This window comes from Orcinus orca, chromosome 7 (genome assembly GCF_937001465.1).
Source record: "Orcinus orca chromosome 7, mOrcOrc1.1, whole genome shotgun sequence".
Taxonomy (NCBI): Eukaryota; Metazoa; Chordata; class Mammalia; order Artiodactyla; family Delphinidae; genus Orcinus; species Orcinus orca.
Window position 1 is genome coordinate 99,542,240 of NC_064565.1, and position 18,915 is coordinate 99,561,154.

General features: G+C 41.6%; 1 protein-coding gene across 3 annotated transcripts in view; it reads left to right on the forward strand.

Moving 5' to 3' along the window:
* Positions 1–14,762, forward strand: part of XRCC5 (X-ray repair cross complementing 5) — a 96,193-nt gene extending 81,431 nt beyond the window's left edge. For all 3 annotated transcript variants that reach the window (XM_033428018.2, XM_049711892.1, XM_004262743.4), the window contains 2 exons: positions 8,822–8,896; positions 14,523–14,762. In XM_033428018.2, the coding sequence (XP_033283909.1) occupies positions 8,822–8,896; positions 14,523–14,537 (90 nt within the window). In that variant the 3' untranslated portion in view covers positions 14,538–14,762. The remainder of the gene's footprint in view (positions 1–8,821; positions 8,897–14,522) is intronic.
* Positions 14,763–18,915: the final 4,153 nt, after the last annotated feature.

An 18,915-nucleotide genomic window follows, 5' to 3' on the forward strand; every position in this document is an offset into this window, starting at 1 on the left:
ATTTTAAACTTCATAGTAAGCATCAGTTAATGAAGGTTTCCAGATACTTGAGGTGCTTAAGTAGCAGCAGCCATTTTCAGAGAAAGTATGTGAAGAATTCTGCCTCCTCGCCACGACCAGGTTGGGATTAGAAGGCCACGTGGACTGCTATATAAGAGTAGAAAACATCACTCGTCTTGTTAAATGTCTTTTGGCGAGATGGGCTGATGTTAGGGCCTAGTTAAAGTGAAGCTATCCATCCTCATGCTTCAAAGGGAAATAATTGAATTTTTTTTTTTTTTTTTTTGCGGTACGCGGGCCTCTCACTGTTTTGGCCTCTCTTGTTGTGCAGCACAGGCTCTGGACGCGCAGGCTTAGCGGCCATGGCTCACGGGCCCAGCCGCTCTGCAGCATGTGGGATCTTCCCGGACCGGGGCACGAACCCGTGTCCCCTGCATTGGCAGGCGGACCCTCAGCCACTGCGCCACCAGGGAAGCCCCAATAATTGAATTTTTAAACCAGGATTAAAAAAAAAAAAAAATACTCCAAGGTGCTGATTATTGTCTCAGAAGGGGTTCAGTGGTGTCTGTACCCCCTTCTGCCGCAGTCAGGACTGAGTGCCTTGGGCTTCAGAGTGCCACTTAAGTGGTTCTATTTCTGTTTGTTATTTTATACAATGGCAAGATAATCTTTCCCCCTTGAACTAGGATGCATCATTCAGGACTCTCCAGAGAGACAGACCAATAGAATGCGTGTGTGTCTGGTGTCTGTGTGTGTGTATGTATGGGGGTGGTGGGGACTGATTTATTTTAAGGAATTGGCTCACGCAGTTGTTGGGGCTGGCAAATTTGAAATTTGTAGAGCAGGCCAGCAAGTTGGAAATTCAGGCAGGATTTCTCTATTACAGTCCAGAGACAGAATTCCTTCAACTGATTGGATGAGGCCTACCAACATTACCAAGAGTAACCTTCTTTACTTAAAGTCAGCTGATTGTAAACTTTAGTCGCATTTACAAAATACCTTTACAGAAACCTCTAGACTAGTGTTTGACACAGCAGCTGGTCACCATAGTGTAGCCAAGTTGACACATAAAATCACATAGGGTGAAAGCTCATCAATCAGTTTTTGCTAAACAGGTAAAATAAGTCAAGGCAAATAATTTTAGTCATTGCATTAAAAAAAAACCCTATCATCCAGGTGAGAATTGAGTACACATTACAGTTTGGGGAGGAAGAGGAAAGCACTGACCTAAAAAAGGTAGTCTTTCCTCCCAGCAGTACCTCTTAACCAAAGGTGTCACAGCTAAGTGACTCCAGAAAATCAGAAAAGAAAGAAATCTAGGAAGGGATAGTGTGCTGCTTGCAAGTGTCTGGGGCTTAGTCTTTGTTGCAAATGCAGTATCATCTTTGGAATTTAAGGGCACAGAGCCTAACCATCAGGAATTGTAATGTCTGGTAATGAAGCTGCAGAGAGGAGTTTCAGTTAAGACTAGATATGGGCTGGTGTCCTTACATGATCCTAGTATCAACAGAACTGATTTCAGTTGGTTGCGGTTTAAGACAACTCTGAAAACATCACCATGTTTGAATAGGAAGAAAACATGGTAAACAGCAGAGTGGAGCCCATTGTTGTGATTCACGCTCAACGCACACTCTGTCCTGTCTGACTTGCAGTTATGCTTTTGTGTCTGCTTCAGTATCACATGAACCCTTCATTTTTTTTCAGAATGAAAACTTAATCCTTTATATTAAAAATATTTTTAAATGTCCCCTGTTGATTTTTGGAGAGAAATGTGGAAGGAAAAGTGTACATACAGATGATAATGGGAGAATTAGTGAGATTCTGGCTCAAGGAAGTTGATTCCTTGTGGTTTTAATAGGAGAGACATGCTTCAGCTTTTTCTCCTGGGTAAGTTATGGAAGTGTAATCACTTTTGGCCATACACTAAAATATTCATTTACATTTTCTTCAGAGCAAGTGTTTTTATTTATTTAAATTTATTTATTTATTTTTTGTTTTTTTGGCTGCGTTGGGTCTTCGTTGCCGCACACGGACTTTCTCTAGTTGCGGCAAGTGGGGGCTACTCTTCATTGCGGTACGTGGGCTTCTTACTGCAGTGGCTTCTCTTGTTGCAGAGCACAGGCTCTAGGCGCGTGGGCTTCAGTAGTTGTGGCACGCGGGCTTAGTAGTTGTGGCTCACGGGCTCTAGAGCGCAGGCTCAGTAGTTGTGGCACGGGGGCTTAGTTGCCCCGCAGCATGTGGGATCTTCCCGGACCAGGGCTCGAATCCGTGTCCCCTGCATTGGCAGGCGAATTCTTAACCACTGCGCCACCAGGGAAGTCCCAAAGCAAGTGTTAAGTTTGGCCACTTACCAAATAATCACTTAAGGAAACTTGGCTATAATCAGAGATTGGAGAACAGTCCTCATAGTCCATTAAAATTCTTTCAAGATATTTACCATAAGTTATTTAAAGTTAGCAACTGTCACATTATTGCTATTAAATGTTGATGATTTGAAAGGAAATAATTATTCAGGATATCCATTTTAAATGAAAGTTAAATCATAACTTTACACTTGTACGTCTTAAGGAGAGCTGTTTCCCTCCAGTGTATTCTAGAAATATGTGGATTTTATGATTCTTTGAGAAATATAGGTACGTCAGCCTTGCTGCAGAAATAGAAAGTTCTTTCATGACATAAGCGTAGACAGTCACTTTTCTTTTCAATAACTGATACCTCTATTTCATTTCAAAGCCTAGACATAAATATTACTCCTCTTTTTCATTCATGTTTATTGTCATTATAACCTGTGAATTCTTTCATTTAACTTTTCTGTTTCTAGTTTTTATTGTTAGACATGCCATTAATGTTTGATGTTTGATAAGGTCTTTTATATTTTTTCCTCCAGCTTTATTTTATTTATTTATATTTAGTGAGTTCACATTGGTTTATAGTGTTATGTACATTTCTGTGGACAACATTATATTTTGACTTCTGTATACACTACAGCATGCTCACCACCAAAAGTTTAGTGTCCATTCATCCCCATACAGTTGACCCCCTCTACCCATTTCGCCCTCCCCTCATGCCTTCCCTTTTGGTAACCACCACTCTGTTCTCTGTATCTGTGTGTTTGTTTTTGTTTAGTTTGGTTTGTTCTTTTGTTTTGGTTTGGTTTTATATTCCACATATGAGTGAAATCATATACTATTTGTCTTTCTCTATCTGACTTATTTCTCTTAGCATAATACTCTCAAGGTCCATCATTCAAAAAGATATATACACTTCTTTGTTCACCGCAGCATTATTTACAATAACCAAGATGTGGAAAAAACCTAAGTGCCCATTGTTGATGAATGGATAAAGATGTGGTATACATATACAATGGAAGACTCCTTAGCCGTAAAAAGATGGAAATCCTGCCATTTGCGATAACATGGGTGGGCCTTCGTAGCGCCTGTGCACCCTTCTTCCGTCAGCTCATTTCACAGGGTGTGGCTCTGTGGTGGGTAGGAGGTGTGCCTGTTTATCCTGGCACATTCCAGGAGCATCTGGGAACCACAGTCAGTGAGAGACCTGGACTTGTGAAAGGTCGAGATAAGCTGATTCTTCATTTGAAGTTTATCTTCTTTATTAAAAAAAATGTTTCTTTTAAGTTTTTCCTACTAACCTGTGTTAGGGATAGAACAGTGGTTCTCAGCCAAGGGTGATTTTGTTCCCCAGGAGACATTGCCATTGTCCAGAGATTCTGGGTGGTTACAGCAGGCGGCGTGCTACTGCCTCCTAGTGGGTGCAGGCCCCCACAACAAAGGATGCTGCTTCTGAGAAGCCCTGGGCTAAAAGAATTTAAACAAGTCAGAGCCTTCACTAAGGCGGAAGATACTGGCTTAAGTTGTGTAGAATTTTATTCAGCTGGAATAAATCCTCATGATCTCCTAGCTGAGTTTTTATTTCTTAAAACTGAAAGCTTACAAGGAAGCCTGATAGATAAAACAGAGAAAGGTGATGCTTCTCACTTGATGGGCAGTGGGAGTGGCAAATTGTCCCATGCCCACAGGACTTGGAAGAACCCTCAGGACCTCAAGGAACAGAACCTGAAAAATACTGATCTAGTCCAAACTCCTTATTTTATATATGAAGAAACTTAGGGCTGAGACGTAAAATGATGTGTCTGAGGTCTCATAGTAAGTCACTGGCCAGGAATCCAGTTGTTGGACTGACCCCCAGTCCTCCATTCTTTTTACTCCATATTAAGAGCACAGAGGGGAAAGAGGATTTCTTCCCATGGCTTTGGAATATTGTTTCTCACGGGATTCCAGGATGCTGAGCTATGTCTAAACAATCATTTGATACAAAATCTAAGGGGGAGAAAGCATCATTTTAGCACTTGTTTTCCTTATAGCTGCCTAATCTAGCCTGCTTTTTTGTTGTTGACATTTATTGATTTTTCCATCGTAGCATCACAGATGCTCGATGCTTAGTGATCTGGTCATTTTCTAGATGCAGTCTAGAGATTTGAAGTTGACTTTCTCGGTGTCTCACAACAAGTTCATGGCTAGCTGAATTGCCTAGAGCCCAGACCCTGGATTCCAACTATAGTCATCTCCATGCCTCCGCCTTAGAATGCCACCAGCCGCATGTACATAAAGAAAAGAGGCTCATGCTCCCTCTTTCAAAAGAGATCTCCAAAACCTTGTGAAGGATTATAAGATAAAATTTAGGAATCATTTCTTGAGAACAGTTTTCTCTCACTGCCGGCCGCTCTTGGACCCCATGACACTTTTCTTTGGTCTTTTCCACTTTCCTTTTCTGCCTTAAATCTCTAGTGTAATTGTTCTGGATGTTAGTATGAGAAAAGCGATAATTAAAACATCACAGTGTTACCTTATATTTGTTTAGAGCTTGATACTTTTAAGATACAATTAAAACTTTTTTTTGAGGTGGAACATACAGTAAATGCACAAATCTTAAATGTGTACACTGATAAATTCTTACATGCTCATATATCAGGGTACCCACCACCCAGGTCAAAATAAAGAGCATTTCCAACTCCTCAGAAGGCTCCCTGATGACATCTGTCACTTGAGAGTCATTTTGCCTGGCTTAACCTTCACATAATTGGAATCATGCCTTTTATGATTCATCCATGATGTTAAAATTGTTCATTCTTTATTATAGCTAGGTAGTATTCGCTTTTATGGCTGTACCACAATTTATTCATCCATTCTCCTAATGATGGACATTTGATTGTTTCCAAACTTTGGGAATTGTGAATAAAAATGCTGTGAGTATTCTTATACCTATCATTTGGTAGACATGTGTTGGGTGTATTCCTAGGAATTGGAACATAAAATCTACAGTACCACAAAGCATTTTTGTATGCTTTATTTTACCTGAGGAGCAATACAACCCCATGAAATAGATACAGTCAGTAGTAGTATTCTCATCTTATTTTTGAGGAAGACTCAGTTATAGGGAGGCCAGGCGGCTTGCCCAGGGTTACTGAGGAACGGGCAGTGCTTAGGTGATGGTTCTTTCCTCCACACTAGTTTGCAGGATTTCTCTGCTGTACTTTAGTGCCTTTATAGCATGAAAATAGCATTAATGAAACCTAGGTGTGTGTCATTTTAGACAAAATACATGCAAGCAGATTTTCATTCTTCCTCATGCTTTTGTGTATCTGGATTATGGGTGATTCTTTGGGATCACCTGACGGTGTTGGAATAAGCCCGGTGGAAGCCATGTGTTTTCAATTTGGGGATTGGTAAGGGTCTGAGGACAAGCTGATATTTAGTTTTTAGTCTTATGGAGGAATAGGACTGGAAGCTTCTATATAGAGGTTATTGATGCCGTTTCTCTGCTTGTGGCCAGAATTGTATTTCGGTGTACCTGAGAAGTAGTAGTTTATCCATTTCATAAAGATCTCCAAGTAAGGAGGTTCTTTCTTGGTAACCCAAGTAAATGATGGTGGTTTGAGGATGGAAGACTGTGTCACACAACGGTTCTTTCTGTTTATTCTCTGCTTTTTCAGCATATTGCAGAGAGAAAGAACATAAGAAAAGTCAAGAGTTGACTTGTGACCCTTTCGGCTGCGTTCAGAGAACCTGTTGCTTTTATTGAGAAAACAGGCCAGTCGTTGAATTCTCTGCTTTATCTCTAGCTTCCCTGTCACTGCACAGCCTGGAAATTACTTGTAGTTAAAAACTCTGATGGTAAGGAGTGATATGATATGTGTAAGAGATCAGCCTCGCCTGGGGCTTTGGGGAGGATAATGGATGGCAGCCCAGCTTTTAGCTGTAATTTGCTTGAGCAGAAATGTGAAGCAGATCTGTCAGGAAATCAGTTGCAGATGTTTAGCACTTGATGGAAATGGAAGTTTGTTTGCTGCCGTTCCTTTCTTCCTAGGAGCTTGGCCTCATCTCAGAGACATGCCATTTGTGTTTAATTGTATATACCATGGTCATACTGTGCAGACAGTCCTATCTTCATTTATCCTGTAATTGCAGTGTGAAAGGGGCTTTTGCAGGTGAGGAGGGAATGGGAATTAGAGCTTTTAGAGGCTGCGTGCCAAAAAACATTAGGAATTTTCTAGATTCATCAATAAATACCTACCATGTATCAGGTTTCTAAGGGATGATAAAAGACATAGTGGACTACAGAAACACTGAGACCATGGAGCTTGTGTTTGAAGGTGCCGGTCGTTTGTAGCCCCCCACAGGCGTATGGTAAGACACAGCTCTACCTTTTATTCGCTTCTTACCAGCTGGATAAGTCTTTGTCCTTTGCGCTGGTATTCTTGCTGCAGGGAAAACCATATGGGGGTTAATGATCGTGAGTAGGAGAGGAGAGGAACAAAATAAAAAATATTTTTTAATATTGATAATAATTAGAATCATAAGTAAAGATTAATTTGGGCATCTAAGAGCAGGGTTTAAGCTTTAGATGTAAACCATATGCAAATACAGTATGAATTTCTTATTCATGTATGTCTATGTGGCCCTCAGATATCTTTATTAAAAATCAACCAGAATAAATAGAATTAATGATATGGATGCTGCGTTACAGTTCTGTTCCAGGCTGTGTGCCCACTGCTAGCATTTTCTGTCCCCTAAACTGTAGATGCCCAGCGCTGAACACAGTCCAGTTCAGGGTCAACAGAGGGCTATGGAAAGATTTGTAAATGTCCTTAGAAGAAGAAAAATTCCTTAATCTCTCAATCAAAATTGAAGTTAATGAATGATGAGATGGTTTTGACTGAGGAGGAAAAAGTCCAGGAGGGATGTTGAGTCAAAAACAAACTGTCAGGGACTTCCCTGGTGGTGCAGTGGTTAAGAATCTGCCTGCCAATGCAGGGGACACGGGTTCGAGCCCTGGGCCAGGAAGATCCCACATGCCACGGAGCAACTAAGCCCGTGCGCCACATCTACTGAGCCTGCGCTCTAGACCCTGAGAGCCGCAACTACTGAAGCCCACGCACCTAGAGCCTGTGCTCCACAACAAAAGAAGCCAGCGCAATGAGAAGCCCATGCACTGCAACGAAGAGTAGCCCCCGTTCGCTGCAGCTAGAGAAAGCCTGCGCACAGCAGTGAAGGCCCAACACAGCCAAAAATAAATTAATTAATTTTAAAAAAACCAAAAAAACCTGTCATGGCCATGTCCAAGGTGCTAACAAGGCCTATTTATAGATCTTAGGTTTCCGAGGCCTCCATTATGTCCACTGTACCATAGAAATCACAGGGATATATAGGGAAAGCGGTTCTTGCCATGCTTTCATGTCGAGAAAGTGAGGGAAGTGCGTACGAGTACACCTTTCCTTCTTGGGTGGAGCTACTACAGGACCAAGTGGGCCGTAAGGCTCGCTCACTGCCTGCAGGCTCCATGCACACTGACCCTGAGGGATGCTTGCCAGGAGAGGCGTGCCTTGCCTCCCACCTCCCCTTTTAAAAACACTCACTCCTGCAGCCTTGTCTCTGCCACCATGTTATGTACTTGTGCTACAAGAAGATCAACTCTGGTGTGAGGATGGATAAGTGGTTCATAGAAACTAGCTCTTGGATGCAGTTACCACACACCTTAAAGGATAAGAGTCCCCACTGCTATCTCTTGGAGGGACAGGATGGAGGGCAGGAATGTTCAGATAGTCTTCAAAGGCACTCACTACCCTTTTAACATCTGAGTTGCATTCCTAGATGCTTGCAAACTTCAATTCAGGGCCCTTGCTTTTCTAGTAGCTGCCTTTTAGAAGTTCCAAGTCTACAACACTGATGCTAAGCAGAAGTGTACACTAGAAGTTTTCTCATCCACCTTCCTGTTTTCAAACAATTTCTAACAGAAATTGAAAGATTGCCAGAAAAAGAATTGAACAATCTCCCAAGCTCACCCATTTTTGTGTTTCACATCTCTAAAAGAAGTCCTTCCTTTTACCTTTTTTGTCCTCAGTGAAACTGAGGAATAGATGATTATAATCTTTAAGTCCAGACACTTGATTCTTAATGCTCTCTTCAAAAGAGGCAGAGACATACCTGTTTGGGGTGTTTGGTTCTCTTCTGAACCCTCAGGAGCCCACATGCCCCCTGTGGAAGCAGAAATGGGAATATCTGCTGTCCTCTGTGCCCTCCGCGTGCTCGCTGCCTTGGCGAGCCGTGTCATTTCCTCCCTCTCGTCAAGAACTTTCTCTGTGACTAGTCAGTGGACTATTCAACCTCGCAATTGTTCCTCTCATCCAGAGCCAAATGAAGGGGCGTACGTCAAGATGGTGTTTCTTTGGGGCCATTTGCATGCGTTCCTCCATTAAAGGAGGCAAAAACGTCCTTTTGGTATTGTGCCTAACTTCTATTTACAGTTTCTGGCCCCCAAAGAAAATCCAGATGAAGACACAGCAGCTGTATGTGAGGAAGGTGGTGACGTGGATGATTTGGTAAGTACTTTTAATATATAGCAGGTGTTCTAATGCTTGAACTTGCCTAAGCTGTAAATACAGCCACAAAGCCTGCTTATCATAGACTTGCTTCTTATTCTCTTTTTTTTAAAATAGATCTTTATTGGAATATGATTGCTTCACAATACCGTGCTAGTTTCTGTTGTACACCGAAGTGAATCAGCCATAAGCATACACATGTCCCCATATCCCCTCCCTCTTGAGCCTCCCTCCCATCCTCCCTATCCCACCCCTCTAGGTGGTCACAAAGCACCGAGCTGATCTCCCTGTGCTATGCTGCTGCTTCCCACTAGCTAACTATTTTACATTCGGTAGTGTATACGTGTCGATGCTACTCTCACTTCGCCGCAGCTTCTGCCTCCCACCCCATGTCCTCAAGTCCATTCTCTATATCTACATCTTTATTCCTGCCCTGCAACTAGGTTCATCAGTACCTTTTTTTTTTTTTTTTACATTCCGTATATATGCGTTAGAATGCAGTATTTGTTTTTGTCTTTCTGACTTACTTCACTCTGTATGATAGACTCTAGGTCCACCCACCTCACTACAAATAACTCAATTTCATTTCTTTTTATGGTTGAGTAATATTCCATTGTATATATGTGCCACATCTTTATCCATTCATCTGTCGATGGACATTTAGGTTGCTTCCATGTCCTGGCTATTGTAAATAGTACTACAGTGAACATTGTGGTACATGTCTCTTTTTGAATTATGGTTTTCTCAGGGTATATGCCCAGTAGTGGGATCACTGGGTCATGTGGTAGTTCTATTTTTAGTTTTTTAAGGAACCTCCATACTATTTTCCATAGTGGTTGTATCAATTTACATTCCCACCAACAGTGCAGGAGGGTTCCCTTTTCACCACATCCTTTCCAGCATTTATTGTTTCTAGATTTTTTGATAATAGCCATTCTGATGGGCGTGAGGTGATACCTCACTGTAGTTTTGATTTGCATTTCTTTAATAATTAATGATGTTGAACATCTTTTCATGCGCCTCTTGGCCATCTGTATGTCTTCTTTGGTGAAATGTCTATTTAGGTCTTCCACCCAGTTTTTAATTGGATTGTTTGTTTTTTTGTTATTGAGCTCCATGAGCTGTTTGTATACTTCGTAGATTAATCCTTTGTTGTTTCACTTGCAAATATTTTCTCCTATTCTGAGGGTTGTCTTTTTGTCTTGTTTATGGTTTCCTTTGCTGTGCAAAAGCTTTGAAGTCTAATTAAGTCCCATTTGTTTATTTTTGTTTTTATTTCCGTTACTGTAGGAGGTGGGTCAAAAAGGATCTTCCTGTGGTTTATGTCAAAGAGTGTTTTTTCTGTGTTTCCCTTTAAGAGTTTTATAGTGTCTGGTCTTACATTTAGGTCTTTAATCTATTTAGAGTTTATTTTTGTGTATGGTGTTAGGGAGTGTTCTAATTTCATTTTTTTACATGTAGCTGTCCACTTTTCCCAGCACCATTTATTGAACAGGCTGTCTTTTCTCCATTGTATGTTCTTGCCTCCTTTGTTGTAAATTAGGTGATCATATGTGCATGGGTTTATCTCTGGGCTTTCTATCCTGTACCATTGATCTATATTTCTGTTTTTGTGCCAGTACCATACTGTCTTGATTACTGTAACTTTGTGGTATAGTTTGAAGTCGGGGAGCCTGATTCCTCCGACTCCGTTTTTCTTTCTCAAGATTGCTTTGGCTGTTCAGGGTCTTTTGTGGTTCCATACGAATTGTAAAATTTTTTGTTCTAATTCTGTGAAGGATGCCATTAGTAGTTTGATAGGGATTGCATTGAATCTGTAGAGTGCTTTGGGTAGTATAGTCATTTTCACAGTATTGATTCTTCCAGTCCAAGAACATGGTATATTTCTCCGTCTGTTTATGTCATCTTTGACTTCTTTTATCAGTGTTTTATAGTTTTCTGAGTACAAGTGTTTTAGGCAGGTTTATTCCTAGGTATTTTATTCTTTTTGTTGCAATGGTAAATGGGATTGTTTCCTTAATTTCTCTTTCTGATTTTTCGTTGTTGGTGTATAGGAATGCCAGAGATTTCTGTGCATTAGTTTTGTATCCTGCAACCTTATCAAATTCATTGATTAGTTCTAGTAGTTTTCTGGTAGCATCTTTAGGATTTTCGATGTATAGTATCATGTCATCAGCAAACAGTGACAGTTTTACTTCTTTTCCAATTTGTATTCCTTTTTTTCCTTTTTCTTCTCTGATTGCCATGGCTAGGACTTCCAAAACTATGTTGAGTAAGAGTGGCGGGAGTGGACATCCCTGTCTTGTACCTGTTCTTAGTGGAAACGCTTTCAGTTTTTCACCATTGAGTATGATGCTTGCTGTGGGTTTGTCATATATGGCCTTTATTATGTTGAGGTAGTTTCCCTCTATGCCTATTTTCTGGAGAGTTTTTATCATAGATGTGTGTTGAATTTTGTCAAAAGCTTTTTCTGCATCTATTGAGATGATCATATGGTTTTCATTCCTTAATTTGTTAATATGGTGTATCACATTGATTGATTTGCATATACTGAAGAATCCTTGCATCCTTGGGATAAATCCCACTTGGTCATGGTGTATGATCCTTTTAATATGTTGTTGAATTCTGTTTGCTAGTATTTTGTTGAGAATTTTTGCATCTATGTTCATCAGTGATATTGGTCTATAATTTTCTTTTTTTGTGATACCTTTGTCTGGTGTTGGTATCAGGGTGATGGTGGCTTTGTAGAATGAATTTGAGAGTGTTTCTCCCTCTGCAATTTTTTAGAAGAGTTTGAGAAGGATCGATGTTAGCTCTTCTCTAAATATTTGATAGAATTTGCCTGTGAAGCCATCTGGTCCTGGACTTTTGTTTGTTGGAAGATTTTTAATTATGGTTTCAATTTCATTACTTGGGATAGGTCTGTTTATATTTTCTAGTTTGTCCTCGTTCAGTCTTGGAAAATTGTACCTTTCCAAGGATTTGTCCATTTCTTCGTGTGTACATTTTATTGGCATATAGCTGTTTGTAGTAGTCTCTTATAATCCTTTGTATTTCTGCAGTGTCAGTTGTGATTTCTCCTTTTTCGTTTCTAATTTTATTGATTTACGTCCTCTCCCTTTTTTTCTTGATGAGTCTGCCTAACGGTTTATCAGTTTTGTTTATCTTCTCAAAGAGACGCTTTTAGTTTTATTGATCTTTGCTATTGTTTTCTTCATTTCTGTTTCATTTATTTCTGCTCTGATTTTTGTGATTTCTTTCCTTCTACTGACTTTGGGTTTTCTTTGCGCTTCTTTCTCTAGTTGTTTTAAGTGTAGGGTTAGATTGTTTATTTGAGATTTTTCTTGTTTCTTGAGGTGAGATTGAATTGCTATAAACTTCCCTCTTAGAACTGCTTTTGCTGTGCCCCATAGGTTTTGGGTCATCGTGTTTTCATTGTCATTTGTTTCTATATATTTTTTAATTTCTTCTTTGATTTCTTCAGTGATCTCTTGGTTATTTAGTAGGGCATTGTTTAGCCTCCATGTATTTGTGTTTTTTACATTTTTTTTTCCCGTAATTGATTTCCAGTCTCATAGTGTTGTGTTCAAAAAAGAAACTTGATACGATTTCATTTTTCTTAAATTTTCTGAGGCTTGATTTGTGACCCAAGAGGTGATCTATCCTGGAGTATGTTCCGTGTGCACTTGAGAAGAAAATGTATTCTGCCACTTTCGGGTGGAATGTCCTATAAATATCAATTAAATCTATCTGGTCTATTGTGTCATTTAAAGCTTGTGTTTCCTTATTTATTTTCTGTTTGGATAATCTGTCCATTGATGTAAGTGGCGTGTTAAAGTCCCCTACTATGATTGTGTTACTGTCGATTTCTCCTTTCATGGTTGTTAGCATTTGCCTTATGTACTGAGGTGCTCCTATGTTGGATGTATAAACATTTATAATTGTTATATCTTCTTCTTGAATTGATCCTTTGATCATTATTTAGTGTCCTTCCTTGTCTCTTGTAACAGTCTTTATTTTAAAGTCTATTTTATCAGATATGAGTATTGCTAGTCCAGCTTTCTTTTGATTTCCATTTGCATGGAATATCTTTTTCCATCCCTTCACCTTCAGTCTATATGTGTCCCTAGGTCTGAAGTGGGTCTCCTGTAGACAGCATATATGTGGGTCTTTTTTTTGTATCCATTCAGCCAGTCTGTGTCTTTTGGTTGGGGCATTTAATCCATTTACATTCAAGGTTATTATCAATATGTATGTTCCTATTACCATTTTCTTAATTCTTTTGGGTTTGTTTTTGTGGGTCTTTTTCTTTTCTTGTGTTTCCCGCCTAGATAAGTTTCTTTAGCATTTGTTGTAAAGCTGGTTTGATGGTGCTGAATTCTCTTAGCTTTTGCTTGTCTGAGAAGCTTTTGATTTCTCCATCGAATCTGAAGGAGATCCTTGCTGGGTAGAGGAATCTGGGTTGTAGGTTTTTCTCTTTCATCACTTTAAGTATATCCTACTCTGGCCTGCAGAGTTTCTGCTGAAAAATCAGCTGGTAACCTTATGGGAATTCCTTTGTATGTTACTTTTTGTTTTTCCCTTGCTGCTTTTAATATTTTTTCTTTGAATTTAATTTTTGTTAGTTTGATTAATATGTGTCTTGGTGTGTTTTTCCTAGGGTTTATCCTATATGGGACTCTCTGTTCTTCCTGAACTTGGGTGACTGTTTCCTTTCCCATTAGGGAAGTTTTCAACTATAATCTCTTCAAATATTTTCTCAGACCCTTTCTTTTTCTTTTCTTCTTCTGGGACCCCTGTAATTCGAATGTTGGTGCGTTTAGTGTTGTCCCAGAGGTCTCTGAGATTGTCTTCAATTCTTTTTCATTCTTTTTTCTTTATTCTGCTCCTCAGCAGTTATTTCCACCGTTTTGTTTTCCAGCTCACATATTTGTGTTTTAATGTCTAACATACCAGCAGCTCTCTACACTATTATTTATTGCCATTATACTTGTAATCAGATAAGTAATTTCGTAATGGATGTTCCTGTGCTCTATGGTTTTTTAAGTTTATTGTTCATTCAGTTTAATCCTGTCATTGAAGGACTAAAAAAGAGCTGGGAAGGCTATTCCTGTAGCAGCAAAATGTCATAATTTACTGAAATTGCTCTCAACCGAAATAAGCAATACAATGTGCGATTTGTGTGGGTTGACAAATAAAAACAGCTTTTAAAAAGCCTAGTTCTTAAATGTTCTCAGTTAACTTTATGTAAACAGAATAGGCTGATAGGTATTTGGGGATTTCTGGACCTTATCACACTGTGTCTGGATGCCTGGGACGCTGTGTAGAGTATTGGCTTTTGTTTCCATCTTTCATGTGTGGAAACTTCCTGCCTTTAAGCCTCACATGACAGCAGTCCAGTAAAAACTTTCAGCCGTTTTGTGGAGAAGTTCTTAGGATTGAAATGAAGAGGTACTTAGAATTTAACTCCTAAATTTAACTCCTAATTTAGTTAGCAGTGAGTAAGTGTGCAAGTCCATGCATGCCACCAGTGAAGAGAACCATTGTCACTACGGTTCTCTCCCCAGAGAAGCAGTGTTCTGGAGTTGGCCTGCTTCCTCTCTAAATTTGTTGTTCCTGTTTACAGCTGGACTTGATATAGCTCATGGATGTGTGGGGAATCTACCAGAGTTGCTGTCACTGTGGTGCTGAGAGTTCTATACAGAACAACCTGGAGGAGGTCATTCGAGTAGAACCGGAAGATCTGGAGATGGTCCCTGCAGATTATATAGAAGTGAATCACCTAATTCCCTGTGGAATGAATACAAACGTATATAAGGGATAATTTGGACCCCATACAAGTTAATAAAGAGTCATTATTTTCTGATCGGTGTATTCTTTCTTTTGTGGTCTTATTGATCTCAGTGTATTACACACGTGCTTTGAAGTTCCTGGAAGATGGATTTCATCCCGATCTGGTATATTGTGGAGGATTGCAGGCCTCATGAAATTATCTCGTGTAGAATGATGGCATGGTCACTGGTGAGTTTCTCAGTACTCCCCATGAGGTCTAGTCCATTGTCTGATCCTCTTACAGCATCACAGCTTATTCTGATCAAATGGTGGCATTAGTTTCTTACCAACAGAAATCTGGCTTTGGAAAATCATGGCCAGCTTTTTTTTTTTTTTAAGCATTTTAGTCATCACATTACTTTGGCTGTACAGCAGGGTGGGAGGGGGAGCACCGTTTCCCTGTGTACCCATTTTAAGCAAAGTTACGATGATGTGCTCATGAAGAAAGGATGCTATTTTGACCCAGCCTCTGACATATCAGTGAACCCTAAAACAAAAACAAGCAAACAGGGCTTCCCTGGTGGTGCAGTGGTTGGGAGTCCGCCTGCCGATGCAGGGGACATGGGTTTGTGACCTGGTCCGGGAAGATCCCACATGCCGTGGAGCGGCTGGGCCTGTGAGCCATAGCCGCTGAGCCTGCGCGTCCCGAGTCTGTGCTCCGCAACGGGAGAGGCCACGGCAGTGAGAGGCCTGTGTACCACAAAAAAAAAAAAAGAAAAAAAGAAAAAAAAAAACCACAATAACTGAGAGATTCATCACCAACAGTTATTTGGTCATTACACTCTACTTGCAGGTCTCACAGAAAGTTTGGTTGTGTTAAAACACTTCTTCCTTAATTTCCCCATCTTTCCCAGCTCTACCCAAGTCTCCTTTCCTATCTCTCTGGATGATGTTTCCTTTCCTATAATAAGAAAATAAGAACCCCTTTTTTTTTTTCCTATCCTCATTTCTTCCCCAAATTCTAACTTCTCCTTCCTTGGTGTCACAAACTTCATGGTACCCAGGCTCCCATATCCTCAGCAGCCCCATAAATAGTCATTGACTCACTTTATTTTGCGAACATTAAAGGCATCAATGATTCATTCCTCCTGTGGACTGCTGCTAATTACTAATTGCAGAAGAATTTTTCAGTACTGTGCTGAGAATTAAAAACCCTCTGTGCTTTGATTGAAAATGGAACTCCATGAAGAGAGAGGGGAGCTGTTTACTCTGGGCCTTTAGGACGTCTCATTATACTGTGCACACTTCAATCAATCTTGACATACAGTTTGCCCATTTAAAGCAACCCCAATGAAGGATATCATATCTTACTGTCCAGTTGGATAGTTGAGGCCCAGGGGAGCTTTGTGACTTTGGGCAAAACTGAGACATTTGTCAGAATCAAGAGGGCAAACTTTTTTCTCTAAATTCTTCGTTATTCACATCAGATCCTCCTGGCAGTATGAATCAGTTCCATGAGTATGGCCTCATAAGCATCCCGTGTCTTCGACGGTTTGGGGAATCCTTTCTCGGAAACATCAGTCCTTCTGTCAAACCAGGAAAAGTTTGCATCAGGTTAGTCCTTTGTGATACTTTTTGATTTATGTTATACACAGTGGGATTATTTGTGCTTCCCCTAACTCCACTTTTACCTAAGTTATCTTAATACCCAAAAGAAGAAGCAAGTTTAACAGGCTAGGGAGAGAAAGGACTAAATTAGCCATGTAATTTCATGTAGGCAGAGTGTCCGTGCTGTGTGGACTTGTTCAGAACATACTGTTTTGAGTAGGGGCATCATGTTTTAGATGAACACACCAAGGTCCCATTTCCCTGAAATGAGATGTGCAGATCCGTAGAACTTCTAGGTGTTGTGCCTGCCGTGGCCCCAGAGAGCAGCACGCAAGATGTCATCATTAGTCAGCCACAGGCTAGTCCCCGGAAGGCCACTAGTCCCACACATGGTAGGCTTGTGTGGGAATTGGAAGTTGCTATCGGGCCTGGCGCCTTTGGACCTCTGTGTCACTAACATTCACTGACTTGCAGAGGTGGTAGAGATAAAGGAGGGGACTCCCCCCCAGTCACCACCCAAATGTGCTGCCCCCCATTAAAAGCCACTGTCTCAAATGTTGGAGTTTGGTCCTTTGCCAATTAATATATGTATAAAATTTAGAATCTTGAAAAATTCCTTGGAAAGCCATGTTGGGGATAGGCAGTGTCTTACCTAGTCCAGCTTGGGTTTTGAAAGTAAATGAACACATATATACTTCTATTTTGAATATGCACAGTGCTAATGACTGGGTTTGCAGCTCATTTTGATTCAGACAACACTATGATGCAGTCCACTATCTCCCACTGGCCTCACTATATTGTTCTCCCAGGTATTCTAGGTTCAGAACACAAGCTGGTAGCTCAGTCCAGAGTAGAGGCCGTGAGGGGACACGGTGTGGATGAGGAAAGGACACTAGGCTCACCCTGATCCTGGATTCGTGTTCTCCCTCTGCAGCTCACTCTGTGGCCTTTTCAAAATGCTGAACATATTACCTGCCTTCCAGGCTTATTAAGGAAGAGCATGCTCGTGAAAGTACTTTGTAAACTATAAAATGCTTTACATGAATAAAACATTATGGTATTATGAAAACTCAAAGTAGAAGGAAGGCATGGGCAGAACTTTTTAATAGGTCTGCCTTCTGTCTTTATTTCCATCTTATTTCTTGCAGAACCTTGAGTGTTCCAGTCTCTGTGTGATCAAGGTAGGGTGTTAGGACCCAGGGTAGGTTTTTTGTTTGTTTGTTTTTGTTTTTTTTTTTGCGGTACACGGGCCTCTCACTGTCGTGGCCTCTCCCGTTGCGGAGCACAGGCTCCGGACGCGCAGGCTCAGCGGCCATGGCTCACGGGCCCAGCCGCTCCGCGGCATGTGGGATCTTCTCGGACCGGGGCACGAACCCGTGTCCCCTGCATCGGCAGGCGGACTCCCAACCACTGCGCCGCCAGGGAAGCCCAGGTTTTTAATAGCTTCAATAAGGTGACCACGCATCCCAGTTCACTTAGGAGTTGTCGTCCTGGCATAATTCACAGTGTCCACTTTCACTCTCAGAGTGTCCTTCTAATATGGAGTATGGATTATATGGTCCCCCTGCGTGTTGATCATATTCAATTAGTATCAAAACCAGGGCCCAGGGCTTCCCTGGTGGCGCAGTGGTTGAGAGTCCGCCTGCCAATGCAGGGGACGCGGGTTCGTGCCCCGGTCCGGGAAGATCCCACATGCCGCGGAGCGGCTGCGCCTGTGAGCCATGGCCGCTGAGCCTGCGCGTCCGGAGCCTGTGCTCCGCGACGGGAGAGGCCACAGCGGTGAGAGGCCCGCGTACCGCAAAAAAAAAAAAAAAAAAAAAAAAACCAGGGCCCAAGCAGTGGACGTACCCTGCCCTGTGAACCACCCCTCTCCTGTTAGTGCCCTGCTGGAGCTAAATACACAGGGAGCAAACAGCAAGGTGGAAATCAGGGGCAGCTGGGTTGTAGCTCATGGCCTATGTTTGTAGCCTGCCTCCCGCATCCAGATCTTGCCACCAGCTGGCTGCCAAGCCTGGGGCAGAGCAAGAGCATCCTGTTGGGCCCACTCAGAAAGAGTAGGGCCAGACTGGCCGCCTGGAGGAGAGAAGAAATGCATATGAAGTTTAATGTACTTACAATCTATCGGGGCTTTTAATGACCCCTAATAAATAAGGTCGAGTCACCAATCACATTGGTACGTCTTCCTCCCAGCAGGCAGCAGGCAGGATGGCCTGGGTGAAGGCAGGACCTTATCACTCAAAGGGGGTTCACAGCTGGCTTTGTAGGAGCTGCTTGAATAAGGGGAACAGGTGCTGCTCGGGGTGTAGAGACAACAGCCCCAGACACATGCCCCTCTCCCACCCTCACGTGTACATTCCCCAGGCCCATGGCCTTTGCACTGCAGCATGTGGGGTGGGTGAGGACCCTGACGGGGAGTCTGACAGACCTGGGAGGAGTCCTCGACTATCATGTCTTAGCTTGGGTGAGTCTCTGAATTTCTCTAAGCCCCTCACAGAGTGGTTGTTAGGATTAGTGAGCACATAGTGTGACGGCAGGATGGGGAGAGGGGCGTAGGAGGAAGACGACATCATCACGGGGAAGCTTGGGGAACAACAGAAGTGGTGGTAGGGTGTTCTGGGTAATTACCAGCCTCCCTTTGG